Genomic DNA, 24,966 nt, shown 5'->3' with positions numbered 1-24,966 from the left:
CTTATTTTATTTTTTAAGGGGTTCCAGTTTTATTAGATTTCATTGTGCTGGAATTCAAACTAAATACCTCGCCGGAGCAAAATCCAAGAAGCAGCTTGTTTATTCTGCTTGTTTAGTAGACTCATTGTGTGCCTATGTTTCAGCTGCCTTAAAAACAACAAGCTTGCCAAGGGTTAAAGCCAAGGTTTTTTAAAATAGTCCCAGCAATTAGTAAGAAGCAGTTTATTATTGCTCAGCATTTCAAAGGTTGGCAATGCACCAGTGGAACAAAGTAGTCAAGGTTACAGTCAGCTTGACATTTTTCTCCCAGGCGTAAAGCAGATGGATGGATGGATGGATGGAAGGAAGGAAGGAAGGACAGGAAAACGGTGGATCAGCAGACAATCCATGAGAGCAAGGGTGAGCAGGTGTTTTCCCAGCTAAAGAGGGTATCCAAATGGACTCTTCTGGCTTCTGACACCTTCACCTTCAAAGGAACCCAAAGCACACCAGAACCCCTTGAAATATCAGATGCGATTCCCCAATACCCCCAGTTGTCGTTGTCATTCATTCATTCAGTCGCTTCTGACTCTTTGTGACCTTATGGACCAGCCCACGCCAGAGCTCCCTGTCGGCCGTCACCACCCCCAGCTCCTTCAAGTCAAGCCAGTCACTTCAAGGATACCATCCATCCATCTTGCCCTTGGTCGGCCCCTCTTCCTTTTTCCTTCCATTTTCCCCAGCATCATTGTCTTCTCTAAGCTTTCCTGCCTTCTCATTAAGTGGCCAAATTACTCCATCTTTGCCTCTAACATCCTCCCCTTCAATGAGCAGTTGGGATTTATTTCCTGAAGTATGGACTGGTTGGATCTTCTCGTGGTCCAAAGAACTCTCAGAACTTTCCTCCAACACCACAGTTTAAAAGCATCGATCTTCCTTCGCTCAGCCTTCCCTATGGACCAGCTCTCACATCCGTAGGTGTCTACAGGGAATACCATTGCTTTAATTATCTGGATCTTCGTTGCCAGTGTGATGTCTCTACTCTTCACTATTTTATCGAGATTGGACATTGCTCTCCTCCCAAGAAGGAAACGTCTTCTGATTTCCTGGCCACAGTCTGCGTCTGCAGTAATCTTTGCACCTAGAAATACAAAGTCTGTCACTGCCTCCACATTTTCTCCCTCTATTTGCCAGTTATCAATCAGTCTGGTTGCCATAATCCTTTTTTTTATGTTTAGCTGCAACCCAGCTTTCACGCTTTCTTCTTTCACCTTGATTAGAAGGTTCCTCAGCTCCTCCTTGCTTTTGACCATCAAAGTGGTATCATCTGCATATCTAAGGTTGTTAATGTTTCTTCCAGCAATTTTAGCTCCCAGATAGAGATGGGAAATTATCTGTGCCTGGAGGCAGGACAATGATTAACAGCTTCTCTGCAGTTGTACAGCCTCCACCCTCTTCCTTGAAGGTTGGAATGCCCCTCCTAAGGCTTTACTACTTCCATTAAGAGCTATAATAATCTGATATTTGCTGGTATTATGGGCCTCACCCTTTTGCTTCTGGCTTCACCCAGGGCAAGAATGCTTCTGAGTAGAATGCTTTCTGTCTGAAAGACATTCATCAGCCATGATGGGTAATGTTGCTGCTGTATTCAGATTGTTTAAGATTACACAACCTGGCAAGATTTGTAAAGAGGAGGATTGCTTTTGTCTGCCTCTGAGGCTGAGAGAGTGTGACTTGCCCAAGGTCACCCAATAGATGTCTGTGGTTCAGTCGAGATAAAAAAATATTGCAATATTTTGGATTCTTGCATCATTGTTGTATGTCTTCAAAACATTTCCAATTTATGGCAATCGTGCCATGATGTTTGTTCAGAGAGATGTAGAAAAACCTACAACAACCCAATGTTTTAATTCTTTTGAGGTTGAGAGTGTGACTTGCCCAAGGTTGCCTAATGTATGGTTAAGAGAGGATTCGAACCCTGGTCTCCAAAAGCCCTAGTCCAGTGATTCTCAACCTGGGGGTCTGGACCTCGGGAAGGGGGGGGAGGTTGTGAGGGGGTGCCAGAGGGGTCGCCAAAGACCCCTCTGTTTTTAAGAAAACACAGTATTTTCTATTGCCCATGGGGGGGGGGGGGGTTTCCATGTGGGAAGTTTGGCCCAATTCTATCGTTGGTGGGATTCAGAATGCTCATTGGTTGTAGGTGAACTATTAATCCCAGCAACTACAACTCCCAAATGCCAAGGTATATTTTCCTCAAACTCCACTGGTGTTCAAATTTGGGCATATTGAGTATTTGTGTCAAGTTTGGTCCAGATCTATCATCGTTTGAGTCCACAGTGCTCTCTGGATGTAAGTGAACTACAACTCCAAAACACAAGGTCAATGCCCAGAAAACCCTCCCAGTATTTTCTGTTGGTCATGGGAGTTCTGTGTGCCAAGTCTGGTTCAGTTCCATAATTGGTGGAGTTCAGAATGCTCTTTGATTGTAGGTGAACTATAAATCCCAGCAACTACAACTCCCAAATGACAAAATCAACCCCCCCCCCCACCTCCACTAGTATTCAATTTTGGGTGTATTGGGTATATGTGCCAAATTTGGTCCAGTGGATTAAAATACATCTTGCATGTCGGATATTTACATGACAATTCATAACAATAGCAAAATTACAGTTGTGAAGTAGCAATGAAAAAAAATTATGGTTGGGGGTCACCACAACATGAGAAACTATTAAGAGGTCGTGGCATCAGGAAGGTTGAGAACCACCTAGTCCCGTGATGGTGAACCTATGACATGCATGTCAGGACTGACACGCATGGCTATTTTCGATGATACGCGGCCACATGCGGCCACATACAGAGAAGTGCACCTTATAAGAGCCAATCTAATTCCACCTTAAATTTGTAAAAGGCTCTACAAATTTAACATCTGCATGTTTGACCATTGTTCACACCATAACTCAGCATGGAATATACATTTTTCTTATTTAAACTATAAATATTGCAAAATTATGGTTTTTTTTCCTCGAAGTTGACACCCCTTCCAAGTTATGCTCAGGTTTTTGGAAAATTTTGACACACCAAGCTCAAAAGGTTGCCCATCACTGACCTAGTCCAACACTCAAACCATCCTACCACGCTGTCTGTATATAGTTACAGGGTCATTTTAAATGCCCCTATTTGCTTTCTAGAAATCTTTTTTTAAACGTTTTTCACATATTATAGGGAAAGATATAACAATGGAAATAAAGCATGCCTCCCATTCAAAGTGATATACATTTTACATTCCAGATTATTATTATTTTTGTGGCACAGCAGAGCTTTAAGAGAAGAGTAGCTACCCAAAGCTCCAATTGTGAGTTGAGTATATGTTTAACTTCCCCATTAAAAACTGTAAAACATAACACAACAAGCATATCAATTAGTAAAATACATTCATAGTCAAAAAGATTTTAGTTCTGTGAAATCAGTTATTTGTGTTCCTGAATCTTTCTTGGCGTGGTATAAAAGGCACCATTCAAGAGAGACGCTAAAGTACTGCTGAGCAACTCAGTTGTTGCAGCTTGAATAAACTGAGCTGAACAAGTTGAATTCATGCATGAGATCATAAGGCAAGCAACATGTGAATGGAGAAAAAAAATTAAGCCAACTATTTCAAAGAGGGAATGGTAAAGGAAATGTCAATGTGTCATAACGCAGCAACAACTTGTGAAATAGCCACTTCCCTCTCTTTCACATTGCCACTAAACACTTAGTAAAGAATGAGATATCCATGAAATAAAGACTTCAAGGCTGGGTTGCATCAACTTGGATACAGTAAACAGTGCAATAAATACTGTGTTGTTAATAGACTACTATAATTGTGTGTGTGTGCCTACAACAGGCAAGATAAGCAGCTGCCTCCAAAGCTTTTAAATAGGAAAAAAGCAGAATAGGTAAACAGATAAAAAGAAATTACAGATAAGCCTCACCAGCAGCCCCCAGCATAAAGAAAGTAGTTTCTTGAACTTCGAACTATTTTAGTTTACTTATGCAAAGTTTATGCAAAGTTTACCTCTGTTGCACTCCAGGACAGGAAAAGCCCTCTGACTTTAAACACCACACGTTGAATAGGAAAACAATCCTTTTATTGAAGATAATTAAAAAGTAGCAAAGTAAAAAGCACTTTAAAGGGATAGGTAAATCCAATTAGGTAAGAAGATAAGCAGGAACAAATTAGTCCAGGGTAGAGTTCAGCAAAGTCCATGAAAACAAAGTCTACACTTCTCTAATAAAATCCAGAAAATCAGGAAACATTAATCCAAGGCTTAGGTAAAAAAAGGTAAAGGTAAAGGTAGTCCCCTGAAATTAAGTCCAGTCATGTCTGACTCTGGGGTGTGGTGCTCATCTCCATTTCTAAGCCGAAGAGCCAGCGTTGTCCGTAGACACCTCCAAGGTCATGTGGCCAGCATGACTGCATGGAGTGCCGTTACCTTCCCGCCGGAGCAGTTGCAATCATAAAATCCAACAATCCAAAACCATGAAACAAGAAGTATTTAAGCATTAATCTTCCAAGCAAGGCTTCCATGAAACATGGACGAGAACTTAACTTGATTCTAAATGATGGTTCATCTGACTACATATCCTAAATTTGGGACTTTTATCTCCTCGTTAGCTATGTCACTAGTGCTCAGAAACTAGTTTAGCTTCAGCTGATAATTTGTTATCTTTTTCTGTCGGAGCCTTGCAGAACGCTGAAGCCACTGTTCGGCTCTCCTGTTTTGACTGATCTCCTCTCGTCTATATGCTCATTCTCTATTTGCTCATTAATTTCTGCAGCCGGGGGGTTTCATGTTCTCTCTCATGGGAACTCTCTGGTAACAATTCAGAAAGCACACCATCATCCCCACACCCCTCAGGGACATTCTCATGGGAAACTACAGGGATCACCTGGTCATTCTCTGCACCAATATCACTGACCAAACCATTGCCATCTTGGAACTCATCTTGAACCTCATTAACATCACTCCCCACATTCAAAGCACCCTGATCCTGAAAGACAATCACAGGCTGAGCTCCAACAACCTGGTCTATTTCTTTCATTGCACCTGTTCATTCTATTAATTTTGGATTTTAAAATTTGGTAAAACTCTTGTGGTAGGGACCGGGCTTAGCACAGTGGGTTAAACTGCTAAGCTGCAGAAAATCCAGCCAATCAAAAGATTGGCAGTTCAAGCCCAGGTCAGGGTGAGCGCCCAACTGTCAGCCCCAGCTTCTGCTCACTTAGCAGATCGAAAACAAATGTGAGTAGATAAATAGGTACTGCTTTAAGTGGGGAGGTAATAAAGGCACCCATAAGGACATTGGGAGGATGTCAACAAAAGCTCCTTGGTATGGAAGATGGAGTGACAGCACTCAACAGCAAGGAGCAGGATTAGGCTGAAGGGCTTGCTGCAGGGATGCTGATTTTTATCATTGCCTAATGTGTTCTCCACAAGGACAGCCTACTAACCCTTTCTTTTTGGGTCTCGTCTCTGCAGGTGAAGCCTATCATTGCCATGGAGCAGTTGCTGTGGGTGAGCGGCAATGTGATCGGGGAGGTGAACACTTTCAGGGTCCCTCTCATTGCAGCAACGCCTCGGGGCACCCTTTTGGCCTTCTCCGAAGCCAGGAAGCATTCCTCCTCAGACATCGGGGCTAAATTTATAGCCTTACGCAGGTCGCAGGACAAAGGTTTGAACAGGCCTAAGAGGGCTGAAAGCAGTGAAAGGGACACGGACCTCTTTGTGTGCATTTTCATTGGGGGCCACATTAGCTTTATGGTTTCCTTGAAAGGGCCATTTATTTATTATTTATTTATTTCGTGCATTTCTACCCCACCCTTCTCCCCGCAAAGGGGGACTCAGGGTGGCCTCACATAAGCATCATGTGATGCTGTCAGCATATAAACAAACAAAGATTACAGTTAAAAAATATTAAAACACATTATACAGATCATTAGACAATAAATTAAACGTATCAATTAAAACCAAGACCAAGTTGGGTAAATCCAATGTCACATATGTCCTAAATTTTCTTTCTTGAATCCACGGGCAGAGAATCTGTGGATACAGATGGCCAACACACACACACTCTCTCTCTATATATATATATACTCAGTGCTCTTTAGTTTTTACCCAGTTTGGTCCCCATATGTTACGGAATGACAATTCCCATCACTTTTGATTATCCACCAAGTGGACTGGGGATCATGGGAATTGCAACCTGAGGTTGGGGAGTTGTTTTTTTTTTTGTCGTGTCTGAAGCAAGTCGCTTCTGATGTAAGAGAATTGACTGTCTGCAAGGAGGTTGCCCAGGGGACGTCTGGATGTTTTGATGTTTTTACCATCCTTGTGGGAGGCTTCTCTCATGTCCCTGCATGAGGAGCTGGAGCTGATAGAGGGAGCTCATCCGTGCTCTCCCCAGATTCGAACCTGCGACCTGTCAGTCTTCAGTCTTGCCGGCACAGGGGTTTAACCCACTGCGCCACTGGGGGCTCCTTGGGGATAGGTTAAAGGACATGTTCAAGTCAGACATCATATCCACAAGGCTTGTATCTAAATTCAAACCTCGTTATCCCAACTAAACAGAACAAACTGCAGCCTTTCAGTTGCTACTGTATCACAACTCCCATCAGCTCTAGTCATGATGTCTAATGATGAGGAATACAGGAGTTTTTAACACGGCATAAAATGACATAGTGGGCTAGACTCAGTCCGTGGGCTTTGAGTTTGACGCATAGTTTAAACTATAGCTCTCAAAATATCCCAGCCAGCCATGGGAGCTCAGCTTCTCTTTCACCAGGCTGAAACCTAGAGAGGGCTCGTTTCCCTTTAATAGTTGTGTAGAAAAGGGAAGATGGTGCTGGTTGTGCAACTGGGTAACAACAACACTTGCTGAATTTCCCTTTTCTCCACAATTTATTAAATTTTGTCTCCCTTTTCCCCAATGGCACAGCAGGCTGTAGAACTTGCTGACTGGAAGGTTGGCGGTTCAAGTCCGCGTGACGGGGTGAGCTTCTGTTGCTAACCCCAGCTCCTGCCAACACCAGCCACATGACCTTAGCGCCGTCTATGGACAACAACCACACAATCTAGTCACAGTTTAAAACAAAGCAAATACATTTAAAAACAAACAAACAAAAAACAATTAAATAGTACTGTGTGGGGTGTTGTGTTGTTTCCAAGCTGTATGGCCATGTTCTAGCAGCATTGTCTCCTGACGTTTTGCCTGTATCTGTAGCTACCATCTTCAAGGACATGAGAGAAGACTCCCACAGGATGGTAACACATTCAGGTGTCCCTGGGGCAACGTCTTTGCAGACAGCCAATTCTCTCACACCGGAAGCAACTTGCAGTATATTCTCGATTTGTTTCTGACACAATAAGAAAAATCTTCAGTACTGTGTGGATTTAAGGTTAAAATGCAGGTGGCAGAACACAATTTTGACTATGTCTGTATACAACAGAATGTCGATAGTAAAGCGTCATGACTTGTCCTTATGTGTCTTTCCCAAGGTGCTACCTGGAGCCCAACTTCATTCATAGTTGATGACGGCTCCTTAGCAGATGGTCTTAACCTTGGAGCCGTGGTGGTGGATTGGGAAAAAGACATTGTGTTCCTGGTGTATACTCTGTGTGCCCACTACCACCAATGCGCCACCGCCAGCACCATGATCATCCGCAGCCGTGATGATGGCGTCACGTGGAGTGTCCCCCGGAACCTCTCTGAAGACATCGGCACAACCATGTTTGCTCCTGGTCCGGGCTACGGCATCCAGGTGAGTGGCAGTCTGCAAGAACATTGCCCAGGGACGCCTGGATGTTTGATGTTTTACCATTCTTATGGGAGGCTTCCAATGCTTGTTGTGTGTGTGAGTGTCAGGAGCAACTTAAGAAACTGTGAGTTTCTTCTGGTGTGAGAGAATTGGACGTCTGCAAGGACATTGCCTAGGGATGTTTGATATTTTACTGTCCTTATGGGAGGCTTCTAATGCTGTGTGTGTGTGTGTGTTTGTGTCAGGAGCGACTTAAGAAACTGCAAGTTTCTTCTGGTGTGAGAGAATTGGACGTCTGCAAGGACATTGCCCAGGGATGTTTGATATTTTACTGTCCTTATGGGAGGCTTCTAATGCTTTGTGTGTGTGTGTGTGTCAGGAGCAACTTAAGAAACTGCAAGTTTCTTCTGGTGTGAGAGAACTGGATTTCTGCAAGGACGTTGCCCAGGGGACGCCCAGATGTTTGATGTTTTACCATCCTTGTGGGAGGCTTCTCTCGTGTCCCCACATGGGGAGCTGGAGCTGACAGAGAGAGCTCATCTGCACGCTCCCCAGATTCGGACCTCCGACCTGTTGGTCTTCAGTCCTGCCGGCACAAGGGTTTAACCCATTGTACCACAGAGAGCTCCATCCCTAATGCTGACTCTCATGTGTGTGAATAGGCCAACATAAGGCAGAGAAACCTTATGGTACTCCCTCCTCAAACAGAAGGCAATAAAGTACTGAAGACATTTGGGAAGAAGATAGAAGTGACATCTAAATGCAGGCAGGGAGCCAAAATACCAAGAGTTACTACAGGCTTTCCTCTGTCCCTCATTGTTTTGTATATAAATGTTGATGCCTCTTCACTTCCAACAGTAATTAAGATGAAGTGCCATGAAATACAAACTAGAGTAGACAAATTGAACCAGTAGGATTTACAATAATTTATGAAATTCCTCTAATTTCAGTTGGTGAAACAACTGAATACCAACCGAATGTCTATGGAAGCCATAGCAGGAAGCAGGTCTCAATCTCAATGGATTGTCCTTGACGAATGCACCGGGGATGTCGAAGAGGAGGACAACACTTTTCACCTACACAATTCACACCAACAGGATCACTTTTCTGGAGACCTACACACTACATTGCACAAAAGGGGCCCTGTCATTCCTGAAAGTAAACAGGTCTTGGTAGTAGGCGACTCCCTCCTTAGAGGAACGGAAGCTGTCATTTCCAGACCGGATGGGATGGCTCGAGAAATATGCTGCCTACCGGGGGCAAAAATACACCATATCACTCAGAGGCTCACCAGGCTCCTCAAGCCCTATCACCGTCCTCCCCTCATGTTGATTCATGTAGGAACCAATGATACTGCAAGGCATACGTTTCAAAAGATCACAAATGATTTTCGAGCTCTAGGAGCAAAGCTAAAAGAATGTAATGTACAGGTGGTCTTTTCATCCCTCCTCCCTGTTGTAAGACACGGACCCACAAGAGCCAGAAAAATAGTACAGGTCAATGACTGGCTTAGAAAATGGTGTCAGGAGGAACTCTTTGGCTTCCTCGACCATGGCCTGCTATTCCAGGAGGATGGCCTACTGGCAAGGGATGGGGTGCATCTCACACAAGTAGGAAAACACCTTTTTGCTCACAGACTCGCAAACCTCATTAGACGCACTTTAAACTAGGTCCACCGGGGGAGGGGGACAACAGCCTTGCGAACACTACTTTACCCATAATGTCTGGGAATCGCCAGAAGGCTAAACGGAGGGCTGCACAAACACAACAAGGACCAAGTACCAAAAGCACAATAATCCCAATTAAACAGCTCAAGGGAAGATCCCAGGGGCTCACATGTCTTTACACTAATGCACAGAGCATGGGAAATAAACAAGACGAACTCCAACTTCTAGCACTACACCACAAATATGATATCATAGCCATCACTGAAACCTGGTGGGATGACTCCTATCGCTGGAATGTAGATATCGAGGGGTATAACCTCTTTCACAGAAACCGAACAAAGGGGAGAGGAGTCGGAGTAGCCTTATATGTCAAAAACTCTTATGCTGCAGAAGAAATTCAAGACAGCAATCTGGAAACCAGCTTGAAATCATCTGGATAAGAATCAAGGGAACTGGGACTCAAAAAGATGTCGTTGTAGGCGTCTACTACAGACCCCCAAGCCAGGAGGAAGATCTTGATGAAGTCTTCTGCCAACAGTTGACCAAACAGGCACAGAAAAGAGATGTAGTAGTCATGGGCGATTTCAACTATCCCGATATTTGCTGGAAAACAAACTCGGCCAAGAGTACAAGGTCCAACAAATTCCTCGCTTGCCTTGCAGACAATTTCATGGTCCAGAAGGTAGAAGAGGCAACAAGGGGATTGGCTACTCTTGATCTCATCCTAACAAATGCGGAGGACCTGATCGATGCGGTCGAAGTGGTAGGATCCTTAGGGGCAAGTGACCATGTGCTCCTGCAATTTGAGGTACAAAGGAAGGCCGAAACTAAGACAAGTCAAACCCGCATTTTGGACTTTAGGAGAGCTGATTTCCAAAAAATGAAGGAAACGCTGAGCAGCATTCCGTGGACACAGATACTAAAAGACAAGGGAGCTACGGATGGATGGGAATTTCTCAAGAGTGAAATACTCAAGGCGCAATTGCAAACCGTGCCAACAAAGAGAAAAAATAGGACAAGTGCAAAGAAGCCAGAATGGATGTCCAAAGAACTTCTAACTGTGCTAAGACACAAAAGAGACATGCACAAGAAGTGGAAAAAGGGAGAAATCACCAAAGAAGAATTCAAACAAATAGCCAACACCTGTAGGGAAAAGGTCCGCAAAGCTAAAGCAAAAAACGAGCTCAGACTTGCCAGGGACATTAAAAACAATAAAAAGGGCTTCTATTCTTATGTCAGTAGAAAAAGGAAAAACAAGGAGGCGATAGGACCTCTTCGAGGAGAAGATGGGGCAATGCTGACAGGGGACAGGGAAAAGGCAGAACTACTTAATGCCTTCTTTGCCTCGGTCTTCTCACAAAAAGAGAGTCTTCAATCTCAGCAAGATGGAGTGGATGAGGGATTGGAGGACATCCAACCCCAAATTGGGAAAGAAGTCGTCCAGGAATACCTGGCCGCTCTTAATGAGTTCAAGTCCCCAGGGCCAGATCAACTACACCCAAGAGTACTGAGGGAACTAGCGGAAGTCATTTCGGAACCATTGGCAACTATCTTTGAGAGTTCTTGGAGAACGGGAGAAGTTCCAGCAGATTGGAGGAGGGCCAATGTAGTCCCGATCTTCAAGAAGGGAAAAAAGGACGACCCAAACAACTACCGTCCGGTCAGCCTCACGTCGATACCGGGCAAGATTCTGGAAAAGATTGTTAAGGAAGTGGTCTGCAAACGCTTAGAAACAAATGCAGTCATCGCTAATAGTCAACATGGATTTATCAAAAACAAGTCATGCCAGACTAATCTGATCTCTTTCTTCGATAGAGCTACAAGCTGGGTAGATGCGGGGAATGCCGTGGATGTAGCGTACCTGGATTTCAGTAAGGCCTTCGACAAGGTCCCATGACCTTCTGGCAAGGAAACTAGTCCAATGTGGGCTAGGCAAAACTACGGTGAGGTGGATCTGTAATTGGTTAAGTGGACGAACACAGAGAGTGCTCACTAATGCCTCCTCTTCATCTTGGAAAGAAGTGACAAGTGGAGTGCCGCAGGGTTCTGTCCTGGGCCCGGTCCTGTTCAACATCTTTATTAATGACTTAGATGAAGGGCTAGAAGGCATGATCATCAAGTTTGCAGACGACACCAAATTGGGAGGGATAGCCAATAGTCCAGAGGACAGGAGCAGAATTCAAAACGATCTTGACAGATTAGAGAGATGGGCCAAAACTAACAAAATGAAGTTCAACAGTGACAAATGCAAGATACTCCACTTTGGCAGAAAAAATGAAATGCAAAGATACAGAATGGGGGACAATGCCTGGCTCGAGAGCAGTACGTGTGAAAAAGATCTTGGAGTCCTCGTGGACAACAAGTTAAACATGAGCCAACAATGTGATGTGGCAGCAAAAAAAGCCAATGGGATTTTGGCCTGCATCAATAGGAGCATAGTGTCTAGATCTAAGGAAGTAATGCTACCCCTCTATTCTGCTTTGGTTAGACCACATCTGGAATACTGTGTCCAATTCTGGGCACCACAATTCAAGAGAGATATTGACAATCTGGAATGTGTCCAGAGGAGGGCGACTAAAATGATCAAGGGTCTGGAGAACAAGCCCTATGAGGAGCGGCTTAGGGAACTGGGCATGTTTAGCCTGAAGAAGAGAAGGCTGAGAGGAGATATGATAGCCATGTATAAATATGTGAGAGGAAGCCACAGGGAGGAGGGAGCAAGCTTGTTTTCTGCTTCCTTGGAGACTAGGACGCGGAACAATGGCTTCAAACTACAAGAGAGGAGATTCCATCTGAACATTAGGAAGAACTTCCTGACTGTGAGAGCCGTTCAGCAGTGGAACTCTCTGCCCCGGAGTGTGGTGGAGGCTCCTTCTTTGGAAGCTTTTAAGCAGAGGCTGGATGGCCATCTGTCAGGGGTGATTTGAATGCAATATTCCTGCTTCTTGGCAGGGGGTTGGACTGGATGGCCCATGAGGTCTCTTCCAACTCTTTGATTCTATGATTCTATGATTCTATGAATTTCTTTGGGATCTGCTCTGTCTTTCAGAAACACTATGCACCCAAGAAGGGCCGTTTGATAGTCTGTGGCCACGGGACATTGATGCGAGATGGGATCTCCTGCCTCCTCAGCGATGACCACGGCTTGACTTGGCGATATGGGCGGCAGCCCCTGCATGGGATCCCTTACGGAGAGACAAAGCTTCTCAGCGACTTTAATCCTGACGAATGCCAGGTAGGTGTCATCATCTTGAATGTGCTTCATCATCCCTCATATGGGGATTGGGCCACAAAGGGAGGAAACAAGCAACAATTGTAAAGGGACACAGAATGGATATAGCTATATATTCTGCCCTGTTGTCCTCAAATAAAGGGCCCTTTCACACATTACCTGAGTGTCAGCTTCCTATGGGCCCATTCAGCCTACTCAAGGTCAAAGGCCTGTCTGAACATTCATGTTTTCAGATTGGAATGGAAGGATTGAAGGGTGGGGGCTAATCTAATCTCTTTTGGGAGGGTATTCCAGAGCCGGGGGGGGGGGGGGGGGTGCCACAGAGAAAGCCTTTCTCTCCTCTCCACCAACAGTGCTTGAGACGATGGTGGGACCGAGAGAAGGCCCTCTCCTGTCAATCTCAAAGCCCACGTAGAAAGAGATGCGGTCTCCAAGATAGGTTGGGCCCAAAGCGTATAGGGCTTTATAGGTAATAACTTGCACCTTGAATTGAGTCCAGAAACTTGTCAGTGCCTGTGCTCTCTCACTTAGAATCATAGAATCAAAGAGTTGGAAGAGACCTCATGGGCCATCCAGTCTAACCCCCTGCCAAGAAGCAGGAATATTTCATTCAAATCACCCCTGACAAATGGCCATCCAGCCTCTGCTTAAAAGCTTCCAAAGAAGGAGCCTCCACCACACTCCGGGGCAGAGAGTTCCACTGCTGAACAGCTCTCACAGTCAGGAAGTTCTTCCTAATGTTCAGATGGAATATCCTCTCTTGTAGTCTGAAGCCATTGTTCCACGTCCTAGTCTCCAAGGAAGCAGAAAACTAGCTTGCTCCCTCCTCCCTGTGGCTTCCTCTCACATATTTATACACGGCTATCATATCTCCTCTCAGCCTTCTCTTCTTCAGGCTAAACATGCCCAGTTCCCTAAGCCGCTCCTCATAGGACTTGTTCTCCAGACCCTTGATCACAGCAACTCAATCCCAAATAGGCTGGTTTTCCTTTTTTATGGAATACAGTGGAAGCATTTCTGTGGGGTCCACCATAAACACTGCACATTGTTGCTAACAGATTTGCGGAAATGGATAACCTTCAAAAACCTTTTACTGTTGCCAAATTTTTCATGATCTTGACATTAAACCGCTGAGCTGCTGAACTTGCTGACTGAAAGGTTGGCAGTTCGAATCCGTGAGTGGGGTGAGCTCCTGCTATTACCCCCAGCTTCTGCCAGTCTAGCAGTTCGAAAACATGCAAATGTTAGTAGATCAATAGGTACCGCTTCGGCAGGAAGGTAATGGCATTCCATGCAGTCATGCCGGCCACATGACCTTGGAGGCGTCTACAGACAACGCCGGCTCTTTGGCTTAGAAATGAAGATGAGCACCACCCCCCCAAAGCTCGACACAACTAGACTTAATGTCAGGGGGAATATTTACCTTACCTAACATTGAACTAAGAGGGAACCCCCATTTGGAGTTGGGAGCCAGAGTTTCAGAAACTGTGATCTAGTGTATCTTAAAGAAGGAGGACCAAGCTTCATGTTGGAGAGATTTTAGAACTCCCTGCTAAGGAAAGCTGAGTTTATTCCCTCTCTATTGTCCATCTCCTGACAAGCACAGACCATTTTATTCAGACATGTATGGTGTTCAGTTGTGAAAGGAGGTTTAACTAGGAGGGTTTTTAAAAAACATTTTGGGGATCTTGTAATTCCTTATGCTATTATTGATAGCTGCCTTGAGTACCTCATTCTCAAGAAGGTAGGTGAAGAAATGAATAAATACACTCTGGTTATATACAGTCAGCCATTCAGATTCACAGGGACTCTCTGCATGTAGATGTAGGAGATGCTAGCGGGGTACAAATAAAATAATAATAATAATAATAATAATAATAATAATAATAATTTGGAACAGATAATAATAATAATAATAATAATAATAATAATAATAATAGATTCTTGCAAAAGTGGGACAGCAGCAGTAAAAAAAACTTATTTTTTCTCTAGGACAGCTGGTAAACTGACTGGGATTTCTGAGAGTTGTAGGCCAAAACATCTGGGGACCCACAGATTGAGAACCGCTGTTCTCGGAGAACATCTCTCTAGGAATCTCTAGGTCTTGTAATATTATTATTATTATTATTATTATTATTATTATTATTATTATTCTGCTCTATATCCCTGAAGGGACTCAGGGCAGATTCCAAACAAAAAAGGCAAACATTCAATGCCCGGATACAACAACAATACATCCATACTAACAAATTTTAAATAACCCAACATATAAACATGAATTTTAGAGTTGTAATGCAACTCTATAATCAGCTTCTGGCGGAGGTTGACAACCAGATCACACTGGAGAACCTAAATATGTCTAGAGAGACATCAAATCTGTAAATAATCAAATCCATAGAAATTAAACCTGCAAATGTGGAGGGCTAACTATATTCCTACCTGGGAAGAAATCTATATTTTTTCTTCTGTCTTCTTCACAGAGTCTGTGTGCTGAGCTTGGGGATGCACAGTCCCATCAGGCCACCCGTGTCTTATCTAATTGGCTCAAGACAAAAGCAGAAACCATACTAATTGGGCCTTAATTATTTGTTTATTCTCCTCTGAAAATATGTGGCTTCAGGGAAACATGAGAATCTAATGGTTAGTCAGGTAACAATCAGTCATTGGGCATTACCTAGGATTCCTATGGGCTTGGGTATATAAAAGTAGTGGATTGGAGTTGGCATTTCTTCCATGCCTTATAGCTTGTTAGTGTCTTACAGTGTTTGTTCTTTTGGTCCTGGGATCCTACTCAGTTGAGGCCTGTATTTCGGTATGTATCCAGTAGGATTAGCCAAGCTTTTCCCCCCTTTTCTTTAATTTTTATTTTTTGTGCGTGCTTGTACATTTCCCAAAAATGTCTATATATCTTCTTAATACAGTCAGCCCTCCATATGCACTGGGATTAAGAGCGCAGGAGCCTCGTGAAAGTGGGAAAACTACAAATAAAAAAAATCTGAAAGTTGAATGTAGAATCACAATGTAGGACCTACAGCAGGGATGTCAAACACATTTTCATCAAGGACCACGTCAGCTTAATGGGTGCCTCAAAGTGCAGTTGAATCCATGGATGGAGAATCCGTGGATACAGAGGGCCAATATTTTTTTTATACATAGTAGTCAGTACTCTTTAGCTTTTACCCACTTTGTGTCCCCAGATGTTGTTGAATGACAACTCCCATCACTTCGGATTATCCACCATGTGGACTGGGGATAATGGGGATTGCAACCCAACGGCACTTGTGGCTCTGAGGTTGGGAAAAGGACATTTTAACATCAAATTTAAACCCCACTATCTGGACTAAACAGAAAAAAACTGCAGCCTTTCAGATGCTGTTGTATCACAACTCAGCTCTAGTCATGATGTATAAAGTTTAGAAATCCTTAATGAACATATTCGAGGACCAAGAGATGATCTCACCTTGCACTTTACGAGACTGATATTGTTTGCAGTTTGTTTTATATCTGCAGCTATTGTTGCATGTTATTGATTTTTAACAAGTGGGGTTTATGATGATGTTAGTTATTGCTTTTGCGTTATTGTTTAGGAACTTGTTGTATTTTGTGTGTTTGCACGTTTGAGTGCTTTGTGAGCTGCCCTGAGCCCTTTCAGGAGATGGTGGCAGGGTATAAATAAAGTACTATTATTATTACTACTACTATTATTATTATTATTGACACAAAAACACAGTATCTCACAGCAAATGAGATATATATGCTGGATTTCATATCACAAAATCATTATTATTATTATTATTATTATTATTATTATTATTATTAGGAGCCCCCGATGGCGCAGTGGGTTAAACCCCTGTGCCGGCAGGACTGAAGACTGACAGGTCGCAGGTTCGAATCCGGGGAGAGGCGGATGAGCTCCCTCTATCAGCTCCAGCTCCTCATACTGGGACATGAAAGAAACCTCCCACAGGGATGATAAAAACATCAAATCATCCGGGCATCCCCTGGGCAACGTCCTTGCAGACGGCCAATTCTCTCACACCAGAAGCGACTTGCAGTTTCTCAAGTCGCTCCTGACACGACAAAAAAATTATTATTATTTAGTTCAGCATCTGGAGAGTCACATAAAATGAAATGAAGGGCTGGATTCAGCCTGCAGGCCTTGAGTTTGACACATATGACCAAGAGATTCATAAAGAAGTGCTTTCTAAAAGAATATCTAGTCCTTCAGTGTGACCCTACAGTCAACATCCAGAGGACATTGACGATTATGTCATATTGAATAATTTAGATATTTCTAGAGAGAATGTTCTCATCAAATCTGCAAAAGTCAATGTGGAGGGCCAACTGTATTCCTTTTATCCTTGTAGATAAACCTTACCTTCTTAGATGAAGTTGTGTATGCGTTTCAAAGATGTGGGTACTCATGTGGTGATGTAGTCCTTGTTCCTTAGACTATTAGGAATTTCCTGGAAAGCATGGAAATATGACCTAGGCCTTGAGTTGGGCAAAGGGGAACTGGTTGCCCACCTTGCAGGGTTGGCAATAAATCCTGATAGGCGTTCATGCCTGCTTGGTTTGAAGCTTAGCGTCATTTGATGTTGTGTTTTCGGAATCCAAAACTGTTCCCATCTGATGATTGTATTTTCCTTCCCTGGATATTCTCTTCTAATACCAAGTAGTACAAGAGGAAGAAGTAAAATATTACTGGGACTAATGGGAGGGAAGTACTCATCCACACACCAAAGAAAACTCCTCTTCACCCCAAGTTCATTCCAATATTTCTCTCCTTCACAGCCTTATGAGCTGCCAGATGGCTCTGTGGTGATCAATGCCAGGAACCAGAACTTCTACCACTGCAGTTGTCGCATTGTGATTCGCAGCTATGATGCTTGTGAGACCCTCCCTCTGGAAAATGTGACTTTTGATATAACCTTGGTAGACCCAGCCGTGGCAGCAGGAGCCTTGGTGAAATCTGGCCTCGTCTTCTTCAGCAATCCAGCCCACGAGCGAGAACGTGAGTGAGAAATCACAGCACACGTGTGCGAGAGAGGCAGAAAGAAAGAGTGCAGGAATGTGTTTGTACAAGTGTGAGAGACACTGCTATACATCGGCTGGCATCCTTTTAGCGACATATACCTGCATAGGTCACCCTACACATACGGAGATGTCAGGTATAGGCAAACTCTAGTTCAGAAAAGAAAAGCTCTCAAAAGTCTAGACCTGGCATGGGCAAACTTTAGACCTCCAGGTGTTTTTGACTTCAACTCCCACAATTTCTAACAGCCAATAGGAATTGTGGGAGTTGAAGTCCAAAACACCTGGAGGGCCAAAGTTTGTCCATGCCTGGTCTAGTTGCTTTGTTTAAGAACAGAATAGATCTGAGTACATTGTTGTTATCAGGACTGAAGGATCAGCATTTGCCCAATATGTTGTCGAAGACTTTCAAGGCCGGAATCACTGGGTTGTTGTGTGTTTTCCAGGCTGAATGGCCATGTTCCAGAAGGCCATTGCCCAATACATTCGTAGGTAAGCAATTCAGTCTTGACACCATCTGCAACCTCTTTTGTCAATTAATATAAACATTCTTTCTTTAGCAAGCTCTATACCAGTGTTTCCCAAACTTTGGTCTTCTGAGTATTTGGACGTTCATTTCACAGAATCCCTCATCATAGGTCCAGGCAACTGTGGCTTCCGGAACTGAAATCCAAAACACTTGCAGAATTACATTTTGGGATCCACTGTTCTAGACCCAGTGATAAAAAATCTCAGAAGTTAAAACAGCTGGCAATCTGTTGGCAATAATAATGACTAACGCCATCACAATTCACCTTTTTTATTGTTGCAGCTTTCAAAGTTCTATTATTCCAATGATATAATGACCCAAATGTTTCCTGGCCTACCCTATAAACACCCCAGCTCCTCCATTTCTGTGTTTTCAGAGAGCAGAGGTATGAGTGGATATGTGTTCAGCTGGATATGCTACACCAGGCATGGGTAAACTTTGGCCCTCCAAGTATTTTGGACTCCAACTCCCACAATTTCTAATAGCCTGGCTGTTAAGAATTGTGGGAGTTGAAGTTGAAAACACCTGGAGGGCCAAATTTTGCCCATAATCATAACAAAACTTTGTTTATACCCAGCCACCATTTCCCATAGGGACTCGGAGCGGCTTACGAAATAGCACAGAAAGATGCCATACATAAAATACATAATACATAAAATAAAATACATCAACATGAAGATAATAATAATATTACATAAACCAGTTATATAAATTGGATAAAGCAACATCTATTAAAATAGAATCAGTTAAAAGATCCATGTAATCAATATAGCAGCCCAAGTGCTTTTGGAAATCAGTTCTGATTACTGTCTAAACATTATCAAATGCCTGCTGGAAAAACCAAGTTTTTAACTCTTTCCTAAAGTGCTGTAGTGGAGGGGCTTGTCTAAGGTCACTGGGGAGGGGCCATGCTTGTGCTACATGGACAAAGAATCATAGGGTTGGATGGGACTACTAGGGCCTTGTAGTTCAACCACATTCTGCCAATTATGGAAAAATACATAATCAAAGCAACCCAACAGATGCCCCCTCAGCCACTATTTAAAAATGACCAGAGAAGGAGATCTTCCTCTAAACCTGACCCCCACCTTCTCTTTCACCCCAGGAATCAACATGACACTCCGCTGGAGTTTCACCAACGGCTCTTCATGGTGGAAAGAGCCCTTGCAGATCTGGAGCGGCGCCAGTGGCTACTCCTCCATGACGGCATTGGACGGATCCACCCCTGAAGATGCCCAGAGCCTGTTTATCATTTACGAGAAGGGTCGGGTGACTTCCACAGACAGTATCTCAGTGGCCAAGATTAGCATTGACGGGAAGCTCTGACCATCTGCGTAGGCCCTTGGTAGCCTCCCTTCATCCTGTGTGCCTTGATCCCTCCTGGAACTTATGACTGCCAAGTTAAGAAGGGAATTTGCACTGAGACCAAGGAAAGGTGGGACAGCCGGACAGTTCTGCCTGGAAGGCATGGGCAGGGTGCTCAGAGGAGCCCTGCTCAAGCAGGAGTGGGCCAAGTAGGTCACGAGCCTGGCTTCTGTCCCCAAATTACATCCTATGTGCTCTACTTGCCTCCCCAGCAGGCGAGATGAGGCCAGGCCTTTCCTTGTCCTTTCTCCACAGTGGTGTTGGGGCTGTCTTACTACCTCAGAAACACTCCTGACTATAGATGCTGCTACTGAATTTCTGGGAGGACAAAGATTTATGGAGGGGAAGTGGGGAGAGAATGTGAGAAAGGAGGAAGAAGAATGCAAGATGGCAATAACCAATGATACAGAGCAAATTGTTACTCCAGTTCGGACCATTTCTTATCAGTGAAATCAACTGGGAAGAAGAAAACTGGATGGACGTTCTTGTGATTAATAAACTAATTAATGCACCTTTATCTTGCTCTTGTTTTGTGCCTTCATTCTATTTGTTCATGTTGTGGTTTAGAACAACTCTAAGGCTGGAACTATACTGCCCTATATCCCAAGATCTGATCTTAGATTACATTGTGTAACAAAATTTGAAAAAAAATCTGTTCCTAGTTTAAAGTGTTATTTCCTGTTTAAGTGTGCAGTACTTACTTTGAAAGTAGTTGCTATACCCCAGAAACGTTGTTTTTGTGGCTGCCACAAACTATGTTGAATTGTATTGTCGAAGGCTTTCATGGCCGGAATTTTTTTTACAACAAAATTACAACAACAACAAAATTACAACAGCAAAACAACAGAGGAGAAACAAACAGGCACATAAAATCACTCTCAACAAAAGATTCCCCCCAGGCACTTCCAAGCCATTGAATGCTACTCAAGGTGATCAGCTGAAACATTCACACCTAGCCCCAGCAGACAAAAGTCCTTTGTCTCACCCTGGTCATTCCACAAATATATATAAACCCATTTTTCCTACTTCCAACAGACCTCACTACCTCTGAGGATGCTTGCCATAGATGCAGGCGAAACGTCAGAAGAAAAATTGCCTCCAGAACATGGCCATATAGCCCGGAAAAACCTACAACAACCCTATGTTGAATTGGTTGACACTCAGTGAGATTTTCATTGAAAAACTATATCAAAATGTGCTGTAGGATGACTTGCAAAAAGAAAGTTTTTGCAGTTTAATAAACTTTTCCCATGTTTTTATGATAGAACCAATTAGGAAATGAAATTTATAACCCAGGAACAAAAATCGTGTTACATAGTGTCATCTGCTTTGAACAAGATTATCTGAGTCTCCAGTGCCAGATATTCAGGGATCAGATCCTGGGATATAAGGCAATATCGCCAGGTTTTCTTGGCAGGATTTATTCAGAGGTTTGTCATTGCCTTCCTCTAAGACTGTGATTTTCAGTATCATATTGTAGTGCCCTGACCTGCATTAATTCTAGAATGTAGGCCACATCTACACTGACTTTTTAATGCAGTTCGAACTGCGTTATATGGTCAGTGTAGATTTATATAGTGCAGTTAAATGGCATTATATGAGTCTACACTGACCATATAATGCAGTTCTATCTGCATTAAACCTTTAAAGGAGATGGGGCTATAGGCACAGTACCAAGTTGCAAAGAAGACCCAGAACCTTAGAGTTCTTTCCTGGTGACAACAGCATTGTTTCAAGGCCTTAATAGATAATTAAAGCAGATAATTTATCCATAGCTTGATTCTGCTCTGAATCCTCAGTGGAAGAGGTGTTTATAACCCTTGGCAACAGAAGGTTTAAAAAAAAAAAAAGCATACGTTTACGCTGTGCTTGGACGACAACCAAGTGACACAGTACACCTCACTCAGGCAAATTCTTAGAAAAAAAAAGAACGAGTTGTCCAAGGGACTATGTTATACACACAGTTTTGTTCTTTATCAGGAGACTAATCAGATAAGTCTTTCGTTGATTGACTGAGGAGGGTATGTTGTAACTGGTACAGCTGTAATGAAGCAGACCATTGTATGGCAAGGGAGCAAAAGGATAGCCCTCTTACGGTCAGCCTCCACTTTCACTGGAGTTGGGGCAAAAAATCCCTGTGAAAGTTCAAATCTGCAAAAAAAAAAAATGTTATTTTTTTAGCCTGAGAGAACAGCTCTAGGAATTTCTAGTTCTTATAATTATTGTTATTATTGTTATTATTATTATTTTACTGACACAGCATTATTATTGGTATTATTATTATTTTACTCACACATTATGACACAGCAATAATAATTGTTCTCAATTATTAATAATACTTTATAATTATTAATATAATACAAATATAACATTATAATATTACCGTATATTAATAATTTATTATTATTATTCCAGCATGACTGTGTGCTCAGCCTTTTCTGGCAGCTCAACATAGAATTGCCCTGGAAGAACTAGAGATTTATTTATGTACTATATTTCTACTCCGCTTTTCTCACCATGAAGGACGACTCAGAGTGGCTTGCATTTTGGCCACTTCAGTGCCACATTGCAAATATAGAGTATATAAATATAATACATTACAAATCAAAGAACATTTAACATAAAATGCAAGACAAAAACCACACAAAACATAATAACATCCAGGAAAAAGATATAAATAATTATTAAGCATTAAAAACATATTTAAAACAAATTACGATTATTGCAAAGACTCATCTATTAAAAAGTATATTTCGCTAACCTTAGTCATCAGTGATAAACATGAGCCAGCGAGAAAATTAATAGACATCTCCACAAAACTGCGCTCCATGCAGTCATGCCGGCCACATGACTGTGGAGGTGTCTATGGACAACACTGGCTCTTCAGCTTAGAAATGGAGATGAGCACCACACCCCAGAGTCAGACATGACTGGACTTAATGTCAGGGGACTACCTTTACCTTTACCTCCACAAAATAAATAAACAAATATAATAAAATCTAAAAAATAAAACAAAAACAAAAGTCACCACTGAAGACCAGGAGGTACAGAGTTGAAAATCTGAGCGTTGGCAGAGAAGCTAGCAGCCCAAATCCAAGCCAAGCACTAAGTTGATGGACAAAGGGGGGTGGTTGGTAAAATTCCCCAGTGCTGTCGTCCTATAAGGTAACTTCGGTCTATTGCTAGCTAATGGCGAGGTCACAGTATGATGACTGGAAATGGCAGTGATGGTAGAGTGAATCTGCTGCACCAATCTCTCCAGGTCAGTGCTGGGCAGTGGGAGGAAAGCCAAGTGGAGCACAGCTCATGAAAGTCGCCAATTGGGTGGTATCTCGGTGGTCAGGTAAGCATGAGACCATAGGTGTCCTGATGGAATTAGTCCCTCAGCAGAGCACTAGTGAGCCAGACAGCCGAAGGAAAGGGCTGCCCCAGAGCAGTTAAAGAACATAGGAAGGGATCTCAGCAACTATTGGCAGGGTGCCTGGTCAGTAGACTATCTCCTCCCCACTCAGCAGCTGCTGGAATGGCACTTACCGGCCGGTGGAATGGCACTTAAAAATAGCAGGGGGGGGGGGGGCCTCCATGGCTGCTGGAGAATGCCTGTTTGGTAGAATGGTTCCCTCCCACTCACCGGCTGGTGGAATGTCAGTTAAAGATGGCGGAAGGGTCTCCCAGGTTTTTTTGTTTTTGTTTTTGTCATGTCGGGTCGCATCCTGTTGTGAGAGAATTGGCCGTCTGCAAGGACGTTGCCCAAAAATTATTTTTGTTGCTACTTCATAACTATAATTCTGCTACTGTTGTGAATCATAATGTAAATATCTGATATGCAGGGTGTATTTTCATTCACTGGAGCAAATTTGGAACAAATATCTGATATGCCCAAATTTGAACACTGGTGGGGTTGGAGGGGGGTTGGTTTTTGTAATTTGGGAGTTGTAGTTGCTGGGATTTGTAGTTAACTACAATCAAAGAGCATTCTGAACTCCACCAGCAATGGAATTGAACCAAACTTGGCACCTACAATCAAAGAGCAATTTGAACCCCACCAACAATAGATTTGGGCCAAACTGATGGACTTTGGTGACCCCTCTGACACCCCCTTTTGACCCAACCCCCAAGTTGAGAAACACTGGTCTATACAGTGTTCCCTCACTTATTGCTGGTGTTAGGTTCCAGGACCTCCCGCAATAAGTGAAAAACCGCAATGTAGGGATACTCTATTTTATTATTTATATATTATTTTAGTGGTTATACACTATTTCAAGTCTTTATAAACTTTCCTATAAAATAAAGCGAAGGAAAGGAAGGAAAGGCCCTTCAAAGCTGGAGGGAGGACTGAGGAGGGAAAGCGCCTTGGAGAGTGGCGTGGCAAAACCCCACAAAAAGTGAAAATACCATGATATACATTTTAAATTAATATTTTTTTGAAATCCATGAAACAACGAGTCCGCAAAAAGTGAACCGCGAAGTAGCGAGGGAACACTGTAAACAGTAGCAGGAGATTACCTGGTTGGTAGGCTGGGCCACTCCCACTCAGAAGATGGAATGGTAGTTTAATATTTATTTATTTATCGAGTCATCAGCAACCAATCAATTATATTACATTTCTAACAGAACAAAGCAAACAAACAGAGAAAATACAAAATGTGTGAGTTTGGTAGTTGATTAAATGTCCTTTGGCCAGTATCTGGCCACTTGGAGTGCTTCTGGTGTTGCTGCAAGAAGGTCCTCCATTGTGCATGTGGCAGGGCTTAGGTTGCACTGCAGCAGGTGGTCAGTGGTTTGCTCTTCTCCACACTCCAAAAGTGGCAGGCTCAAACCCAGAACCTCAACCAACGGCTGATACCAAATGAGACACTCCCCACTGGGCACACAGAGGACTGGGCGACTTGGAAGGCGCTGAACAGACTGCGCTCTGGCACCACGAGATGCAGAGCCAATCTTCAGAAATGGGGCTACAAAGTGGAATTCTCAACATGTAGTTTAAGATGCAGGGAGGATCTCTAAGCGACTCTAGGAGAGTGCCTGTTGGGAGGCTGGGCCCCTCCACTCAAAGTTTGGAAGAATGACAAAGTAGGAGGGAGGGTTTATAAATGGCTGCAGGAGAGTACCTAGTTGGTAGACTGGGCCTCTCCCACTTAGGAGATGGTGGAATGGCAGGTAAAGATGGGGGGAGGGCCTCTAAACGGCAGCAGAAGAGGACCTGGTTGGTAGACTGGGCCCCTCATAGAATCATAGAATCAAAGAGTTGGAAGAGACCTCATGGGCCATCCAGTCCAACCCTCTGCCAAGACGCAGGAATATTGCATTCAAATCATCCCTGACAGATGGCCATCCAGCCTCTGTTTAAAAGCTTCCAAAGAAGGAG

The 24,966-nt window shown here is 43.3% G+C and overlaps 1 protein-coding gene across 1 annotated transcript in view; it reads left to right on the top strand.

Annotated features, from left to right (window-relative positions):
• The window catches only part of NEU1 (neuraminidase 1), a 33,637-nt gene extending 13,522 nt beyond the window's left edge, over positions 1-20,115 (top strand). Inside the window, exons 2-6 of the mRNA XM_060759521.2 lie at positions 5,496-5,688; positions 7,512-7,774; positions 12,488-12,673; positions 17,465-17,684; positions 19,339-20,115. Of these exons, the coding sequence (XP_060615504.1) occupies positions 5,496-5,688; positions 7,512-7,774; positions 12,488-12,673; positions 17,465-17,684; positions 19,339-19,559 (1,083 nt within the window). The 3' untranslated portion in view covers positions 19,560-20,115. The remainder of the gene's footprint in view (positions 1-5,495; positions 5,689-7,511; positions 7,775-12,487; positions 12,674-17,464; positions 17,685-19,338) is intronic.
• Positions 20,116-24,966: the final 4,851 nt, after the last annotated feature.

Source organism: Anolis sagrei, chromosome 2 (assembly GCF_037176765.1).
Source record: "Anolis sagrei isolate rAnoSag1 chromosome 2, rAnoSag1.mat, whole genome shotgun sequence".
Classification (NCBI taxonomy): domain Eukaryota; kingdom Metazoa; phylum Chordata; class Lepidosauria; order Squamata; family Dactyloidae; genus Anolis; species Anolis sagrei.
The sequence above is the reverse complement of the archived record's forward strand: the minus strand, read 5'-3'. Positions and strand labels throughout refer to the sequence as shown.